The 8,758-nt window shown below is 46.3% G+C and overlaps 1 protein-coding gene across 1 annotated transcript in view; it reads right to left on the bottom strand.

The window, feature by feature from the left end:
- IGDCC3 (immunoglobulin superfamily DCC subclass member 3) overlaps window positions 1-8,758 on the bottom strand; it is a 66,529-nt gene that overhangs the window by 2,147 nt on the left and 55,624 nt on the right. The window contains exons 5-13 of the mRNA XM_069098279.1: window positions 8,709-8,758; window positions 8,100-8,276; window positions 6,623-6,788; window positions 4,229-4,476; window positions 3,708-3,872; window positions 3,271-3,462; window positions 1,823-1,927; window positions 1,413-1,551; window positions 435-642 (exon numbers count right to left, since the gene is read on the bottom strand). The exon at window positions 8,709-8,758 is cut by the window's right edge and continues 61 nt beyond it. Coding sequence (XP_068954380.1) covers window positions 435-642; window positions 1,413-1,551; window positions 1,823-1,927; window positions 3,271-3,462; window positions 3,708-3,872; window positions 4,229-4,476; window positions 6,623-6,788; window positions 8,100-8,276; window positions 8,709-8,758 — 1,450 coding nt within the window. The remainder of the gene's footprint in view (window positions 1-434; window positions 643-1,412; window positions 1,552-1,822; window positions 1,928-3,270; window positions 3,463-3,707; window positions 3,873-4,228; window positions 4,477-6,622; window positions 6,789-8,099; window positions 8,277-8,708) is intronic.

Below are 8,758 nucleotides of genomic sequence, written 5' to 3'. Positions count from 1 at the left end.
CAATATCTACTGGATTTTTTTTTTCTCCCCTCTTCTCCCACCACAAATAAAAAAAAGAATTAGTGATTAGAAGGAACTTGTATAAGGAAGAATATTTAGGGCAGTGGCTGAAGTTATTTTTTTTTTTTTTTGTGTGTGCTTAATCAATTTTTTTCATTCTTTTATTGCTACACGACCCCAGGTAGTTGGCTTAGCTTCTCTGGACTTCAGGAGCAACTGTCCACAATGGGAATTAGTGTCTAGAAGGAACTTGGGCAAGGGAGAAGCCTGAGGGCAGTGGCTGAAGTTGAGACTGGCACTAAATGGTGAGTCTGGGAGTCCTTCATCAGTTAGTTACAAGTGATTCGGTCAGCATAGTAACACTTCTGCATGGAACACCATACTCAGTGTCTAGTAAATAGATAGCAATCCTTCCAGTTTCCCTGCTGACTTACCATAAGCCTGCTACCCTGCTGCCCTGAACCCAGAGAGAGTGGGAATAGATGTTCTAGTTCATTCAGATCCAGACGCTTCTCATCCCCGTTGAGCTGGCCTCGGTCCCCTTGGCCCATTCCATTCAGAGCCAGAATGCCTAGGTCCCTCTGGCCCCGAGGCCCCTGGGGTGGGGACATTTGATCCTCCACATCCTTACACTGAAGGAGCCTAGGAGAGAGACAAGCATAATTCAATTCGAGTCTCTTATTAAGCACCTGCTGTGTGCCAGAACATGGACTAGAGAAAGGGTTAAAAAAAAAACAGGAATGAAACAACACCTACTCTTCCAGAAGCTTACGTTCTATTGGGAAGATACAATACAGAGACAAAGAACGAGAGGAAAGAGATACTGAGATAGAGATGTAGAGAGAGGAAAGAGGGGAGAGAATCATAGACACAGAGTGATCAAACAATTGGAAGAAAGAGAGAATGAGAAAGAGAAAGACTGAAAGAATGAATGAAATTCTTTGGTATAAGAGATAAGTCTGTGAGAGGAGCAGAGGAGGGTTATTGAAGAAACTTTAGGTGATATAAAAACAAAAGACAGTAATAAAATTTTATTTTAAAAAAGTGAATGAGAAGTATTGAGTGAAAGAGAAATAATTTAAAAGGCAAGTTAAAAACAAACAATTAAAGGAGGAGAGAGTAAATAAGCTAGAGGAATAAAGTGACTAGGCGGACCTTCTGCCCATCCTCCATCTAATCTGATCCTTCCTCCACCCCCAGGCTGGGTGTCCCTAGCTTGGACACAAAACCCATCCAAATGCTCCCATCCCTATTGTTACAAGACTTGGCAGGAAGAGGTTGTCTCCCTCCTCACCCAGGATCCCCTGGCAGCACAAGCCAGAAACCCTCTCCTCCAGTGACCTTCCTGCTCCTTTCTCTCCTCTGCTTTCTTCTCTTCTCCCTCCCCATCCCTGGCCCACCCTGGCCCCTACCTGCCCCTGTAGCCAAACATAAGAAAGAGGACACAAAAAATGATGCAGGTGACTCCAATGTGGATGCCAATGATGATGCCTGTGGCAGAGGTCTTATGACTCGTCTCATCCTTCCTGCAGTCACAGGGGGGGCTCAGTGCTAAGACAAGAATGGAGTGGGGAGGGCCGGATTAGGGGGCTGCAGTGACTCAGTCTTTAGGGTCTCCCTGCCCACACCCACACCCACACACACACACACACACAATCTCCACTTTTAGTCTGGGCAGAGCTAGGGGCCAAGTGGAGCTCCAGCCAACTCTGGACCCTTGGCCCACAGCCCCAAATTCGAATCCTCCAGGGTGCCAAATCACGCCAGGCATCCTAAACCTCCCTGCCCATATGTCTTCCTCTTGTTCTCTGTTTCCCTTTACCTGTCCTTTCAGAGGCTCCCCTCAGAGACACAAATCGGATAGTGGCATTGCCGTCCCCATGTTGGTTGTAGGCCAGGAGTTTCACCTCATACACCTCAGTTGGATCTGTAGGCAAGAAGAGAGAGGTTCCTTAGAGTAGACTCAGGGACTAAACCAACCCACACCAGGTTCACTTGCCTTCTGAGAGAGAGCTAGAGGGGTCTGGGCATAATCTGGGAAACCAGAGACCTCATTCTAGGAAGGGATGACAGGAATGATCGATAGCTTCCTCATAGCTACCAAACTAATCTTGCTGATGTACAGATCTCCACAGGTCACTCCTCTGCTCAAAACCTTTCACTTGCTCCCTATTACGGTACCTGAGTGCTATTTCATTGTCTGATACTCAGAGCCCTCCACAATCCAGGGTGACCTTACATGGTCAGATTCATCTCATATTGATAACCTCCACAGAATACATGTTGTAGCCACACTCTACTATTGTCTTTCCCCTGAACAAGCCCTCTACTTTCCAGGCTCTGTACCTGGAATACCAGGCTCATGTCTCCTATGCCTGGAATACTCCTCCTTTCCCTCTACAGCTGAATTCTTACCTGCCTCAATTTAAAAGCCCAACTCAGATGTCCCCTTCTTCATAAGACCTTCCTCAATCATCCCATTGGTAATGAATGATCTTACACAGACCTTTGTTTGCATCTCTCTAAAGCATTATCATGTAATTGAGTATATTATGGTTATCTATATTTCTTTCATTTCCTATTACTAGACTGCAAATTAATGAAAAGTTTACATCTTCCTCATAGGGGCAGGTAAGTGGTGCAATGGATAGAACAATGGACTTGGAATCAGGAAGCTTAATCATCATGAGTTCAAATCTGGCCTCAAACACTAGCTGTGTGATCCTGGGCAAGTCACTTAACCCTGTTTGTCTCAGTCCTTCATCTATAAAATGAGCTAGAGAAGGAAACGGCAAACCACTCCAGTATCTTTACCAAGAAAGCCCCGAATGGGGTCATAAAGAATCAGATACAACTAAAAAATGACCGAAAATATTCCTCGTGCCTTTTATTGTTGTATGTGTAACAAATGTTTGATAAATATTTGTTATTGAATGAAGACTTGGGTTAAGTGACCTCCACCCACTATACACCACCCTTTCTCACCATACTAGCCCTTAATGACCATCACAAACTACCCTTTATTGACCACATGGACCATTATAGCTTGTCCCTCACCAGCTCCATCAGTCACCATATGCTGGTTCACAATAACTACATAGCTCCTTTACTAACCACACTAAAACACATACCCACCTTTGCCAGTTCTGTGTACCAGGGCTCTTGCCTACATCACTGACCACACCAACAATCTTATACCACCCCCCTCCCTGACAAGACCATGAGGTTAGATATACCCAGGTAGGCGGTGAGCCTCCCTGATTCCCTTACCGAGCTGAGTGATGTTGTAGGATGTGAGGGTTCCTGGCAGTACAATGGGACCAGTGAAGAATGCTTGACTTGCTGGGCGGTAAGAAAGCTTGAAACCACCATCTTGCTGGGTCAGCTTAGGCGGCAGCTCCCATAGCAGCCGGACAGAGGAGCTACTCAGAACCCGAATAGAGAGTGGTGGTGGGGCAGGAACTGGAGAGGGGTAGATGGGTTTAGAATGAGACAGAGACAGAAAAGCTGAAATGTAAGCACTGAGTCCTCTTTCTCCCTCAAGAGCACAGACAAAGCCATCACTCCAGCCTTCCTAGCACCTTCCTCCCCTGCCCCTGAGACCCAGCTTACTCCTTACTCTGGTCACTACCTGTGGCTTTAGGATTCCGAGTGGTCCATTTTCCCCATGTTCCCCTTCCCTTCATCCCCCAAGGTCCAGTTCTTACCCTCTCCCAGAGTGCTGGCCAAGGTAGGGACAGAGGCCAAGCTGGCTCCTCGGGGAGTATAGGCCTTGATATAGAAGCTGTAGCTTGTGGAAGGTTCCAGGTCACTCACCAACTGTTGGAAAGTACTCTTGCTAACAGCTTCCTGATATTCCAGCTCAGGGGGGTCTGAGGGATGGGAAGAATAGAGGAAAGAATATATGAGCCCAAAGGAGGCTTTGGGGTGAGGAGCCCCCAAGCCTTGGGAAGAGAGCAGGCAGTAGGGGGAAAAATAGAGACTCAGAACATGGCAGGAGGAGGCAACCAGCATCAGGAAGAGGGAGAGAAGCAGGGAAGAGCCAAGGTAGGGGGTGAAAGCCAGTACAGGAACTGAGAGTATGGGGATGCAGAGAAGGGAGACTGGTCTGGCACCTAGTAGGTGTTTCACTGATGTTCACTGACTGACAGAGGACTGGGGGAGGGGGAGGAGAGCCCCAAAATAATAAGGTAAAGATAGAAAGAAGGGGAGCCCCTTCTGGCCCCACCTGCTGCCTTCCTGATGTGTAGGACATAGCCAATGATCTCCCTGGTGTTCAGCAGGGGTTCACTCCAGGACACACGGACAGAAGTGGCAGACACAGAGACTGCACGCACGTCCCGGGGAGGGCCTGGGAGTCCCTCAGCCCACAGCACGGTCAGTCGGGCACTAGCCTGGGAGGAGCCGGCACTGTTCTCTGCCACACACTGGTAGATGGCTTCATCTTCAGGGCCAATCCCTGAAATGGTCAGTGTGCTGGAAGGAAGGAGAGTGAATAACAGCAGAAGAATGGAGAATCATCCCATCCTACTGTATGGATGCCACTTGGAACTTTCCAAAGGATTTTTTATATCCACTTTGTCATTCTGAAATCACAAAATTTGTGATTTCATCCATCTGGGGGGTCTTCCAGAGGGAGAACATTCCCCTAGTGATACAGGTCAACTACTCATCTTAACTTATCGTCTTTTTTGTTTAATTTTTAAATTTTTTTTTTTTGCTTTTTGGAGGAGGAAAGGCAGGGCAGTTGGGGATAAGTGACTTGCCCAAGGTCACACAGCTAGTAAGTGTTAAGTGTCTGAGGCTGAATTTGAACTCAAGTCCTCCTGACTCCAGGGCCAGTGCTCTATTCACTGCACCACCTAGTTGTCCCTTAACTTACAGTCTTAAAAAAAAGTTTCCTGGGACACTGATTGTCTAGACTTGAACTCAGGACTTCCAGGCTGTAAGGCTGGCCCTCTATCAACTATATCATGCCTTTTTCTGTTAGATCTTGCAAAATTCCTATAGGCAGGTAGGGCAGCTGTCATTAACTCCATTTGCTTCAGATGAAGAAACTAAGGCTGAGACTAAGGATAGGTCTGCAGAAAAGTCAAGACCAGAAACCAGTTCTGATCCTTAGTCATGGTCCCTTTTTATCATACCCATTGCTGTGTGCAGCTCTTATGTTCTGGTTAAATGAAGACATGACCTTCCATGTGAAAGTAAGCTCTGATAAGTACTTCTCTATGTATGCTGAGACATGTATGTTGCTGACTACTATCCCTCTCTTCCCCTTCCTCCTTTCTTCCCTTCCTTCCTCTTGTTATCCCCACTTTATCCTTATGATTTCCCCTCCCCTTCCTCACTTTCATCCTTCTTTCCTTTCCTTTCTTCCTTCCTTCCTTTTGTTATTCCCATGTTATCCCCTTCCCTTCCTCCCTTTAATCCTTCCTTCCTTTCCTCTTTTCTTTCCCCCCTTCCTTTCTAACTCCCTATCTATGTCATGTGTGATCAGATATGCCCCAGCTCCTCCAGAGACATCTAATAAGCCTCATCTATCTTCTTGTGGACTTCCTAAATAAGATGTGGATTCTCTAGGAATTCTGTTCTGGCACTGACTCAAGTTCATGGCTGGTTTACTCACCTAAGTTGTGATTTTTGGACTTGGCTTTTAAGGGGGGCAGGGGACAATGATGTTAGATGAACCAGTGGTTAGAACACTGGGTCTGGAGTCAGGAAGACCTGAGTTCAAATTTGACCTCAGACACTTAGTTGTGTGTCTCTGGGCAAGTCACTTAACCAATCTTTTTGTCTCAGGTCCTTCATCTATAAAACTGGGATAACAGTAGCATCTGTCTCCAGAATCGTAAGGACAAAATGAGATATTTGTAAAGCACTTAACACAGTGCCTAGGACAGAGTAGGTGCTATGTAAATGTCAGAAATTGTTATCATCCTCATTATTACTATATTTTTAAAATGGAGCTCGAAGAGCAGGGTTATTTTATTCTGTAGTAACCCTGAGTTCATTCTCCTTACAGGAGGGAACAGTGAGGCCCAATGGAAAGGAAAGTGGAGTTGTCTTCACTATTTAAGGGCTCAGTACCAGTTCTTTGTATTTTTCTTAGAATAAAACTTGCCCTGTCTTTGATGCCTAGTTAGCTTCAGTGCTTGCATGGAAGCCAAGTATCCATTTAGATACAAGGCAAATACTGCTTTCTCTGTAAGTCCTGAATGGGAGCATGAACCAAAGAGATTTATGATTAGAGGGCTTCCAACATATGAACTCAGGTCCATATGAATCCAGACTTTTGAGTCACAGGTTACATATGTGTTTTCTAAAAAGTTGTATATAAATTGGATTTTGTAAATAAAATCATCAATTTAAATGGAATGTTGGTGGATGGTGAGCCTGAAAAGACTATTTCAGAAAAGCCAAGAATCTTTCTGTAAAGTAAAATTATCCACTGAACCCTTTCTCACCCTACCATCCATCTAAATTTCCAAATACTGTATGGGGTTTGCTTAAAGACTTCCATCTACAGTCACACAGTAACCACTTGTTCTAGGATACCCTTTTGGATCTGCACCTCCCGTCTCTTACTCAAACACACACCTTTCTGTTCTGCACATAGCCATACCTGTTATTGTTCCTGAGACGAACATGGCCTCCGGGGCCCAGGACCTGTCCATTCTTCAGCCATGTAACATGGGGGGGTGGCTCCCCCTGGGCCTGGCAGGTAAACATTGCTGTGGTTCCAGCTGGCCGAGAGATGGACTGGGGATGCTGAATGAACTCTGCAGGGGCTGGTGGTGGCAGAGACAGGCATGAGGAAGAGGAAGGGTGAGGATGAGGAAGGGAAATGAAAATTCCTACATGACAGGACGGGCTAAGGAACAATATGACTCATCTGCAATGACTAAAAAAGGAACCTTTCCACCTCCTAAGGCTCCCAGATCTCCAATGTTGCTCCTTCCTTAATTTCTCCTGCTATTGTGACTTGCTCTTCCCAATTCAGTCCCCGCTGACCCTGATCCTCCCTGACCATCAGTTCCCTTAGCCCCCAGCATATACACACTCCAGGAGTCTGTCCTCTATCAGGTAAAGATGGGGAGAATGGGAGTTGGTGAGAGATGTGGGAGTTAAGGAGCCCTGTGCAGAATCTGGGAACGTCCTGCCCGGCCCCTTCTCCAGACGTAGATGAGAGACACTGCCACTTTAATGCCAATGCCTGACATTTCTATCTGAAAACGATCAAGCTGAGCTCCCCATTCGGAAATTGTTAGATAAATAAATGTGCTAATAGGTTTGGCTGTTCCTTGCAGGCTATAATGACTTGGAAGATGGATGGGCTATGAGCACCACCCCCTGCTACCCGCTTGCCTGCATTCCTCTTCCTACCAATCCTGAGGCAGAAGGCTCCATTAACACTCCACAAATGAAACGCTCCGTCACTTTCATTTAGACAGATTAGTAGCACATGGAATGCTAAACAAGCAAGCATTTAAGTCACTAATTTTCTCTTTACCCCTATCCCCTACCCATAGCTCTCATGAGGAAACAACCAAGGATTAACCCTGAAAACTGAAATATGGGTCCAGGCTCTGGCTCTGAAGGGTAACTGACTGTGGAGGCAGGATGCATGCAGATCTAACAACCTCTCTGGGTTCAGATCCAATGTGATTGGTTTTTGCTCTTGATCCCATGTGTGATACAATATAGTAATGGAACTAATGATTACTATATGGTAATGGTACTATAAGGGTAAGTGGAAAGAATGTGGGTATATAGAGAAAGATTCCATAAGTCTGAGAATGTATAGCAATGAGTGTGGAAATGATAGAAATAAAGAGGTGGGGAGGAGGGATGGAGATAAGGGATGGGATTGGGAAATAGGGGAAAAAAAGGATAGAAATAGGAATGAAGGATGAGGGACAAGGGATAGGGAAATAAAGTGAGAGGTGGGCTTGGGGATACGGGATGGAAATGAGAATGGAAATGAGACTGATGTATGAGGATGAGGGGTGGGAATTCAGATGACGATCAAAGAAGGGAATGAGTGATGGGGCCAACGAAGAGAGCTCCTGTTTCCTTTATTCTCCCCTTAACGTCCATACCTTGAACCACAAGCCGACCCTGGGCTGTACGTCGTACCCTTGTGCCAGGCCTGTTGGCAGCACAGACATAGACTCCGGAATGCTGGACAGTGACATCAGAGATGATGAGGTTCCCTGTGCCCAGTACCTGAATGCCCTCTACTCCAATGGGACGGCCATCTAGACAGGAGATAGGGAAGGATGTGGGCAGAAAGAGATGTGGTGGGGCGGGGAAGAGGGAGAGAAACGTCAGAGAGGCATTGAGAGAGGAGACAGAGGTATCAGCTCCCTGAGGGAGGAGACCTCAAGCTTGTCTCACAGTTCTCCCCCACCCCCAACTTGTTTCCCAAAGAATGGTGAGACCCTGACTTTTTGATTTATCTTCTCCTCAGGGATGAAAGAAACAGCATGAGAGATTATTAAGAATACTAAATCAAATATTAAGAGCCCGACTTCTAAAGCCATCTCAGTTACTGACGAGCTATGTGACTTTAGGCAAGGCATGCCTCATCTTGCTGCCTCAGTTTCCTCCTCTGTAAATTGAGAAGTCTAGGCTAGACAGAGTCTAAGGTCCAACTCTAACATAATGGGATTCTCTCACTGGCATCTTGCAGCAACAGCAGTGGGGGTGGGTGGGGTGGGGGAGGAGGATGGGGTGGCAGCAGCTCTGCCACTGGCTG

This window comes from Petaurus breviceps, unplaced genomic scaffold, assembly GCF_028583685.1.
Source record: "Petaurus breviceps papuanus isolate PSGF00001 unplaced genomic scaffold, PetGlider_PUasm1.0 37, whole genome shotgun sequence".
NCBI classification, from domain to species: domain Eukaryota; kingdom Metazoa; phylum Chordata; class Mammalia; order Diprotodontia; family Petauridae; genus Petaurus; species Petaurus breviceps.
The sequence above is the reverse complement of the archived record's forward strand: the minus strand, read 5'-3'. Positions and strand labels throughout refer to the sequence as shown.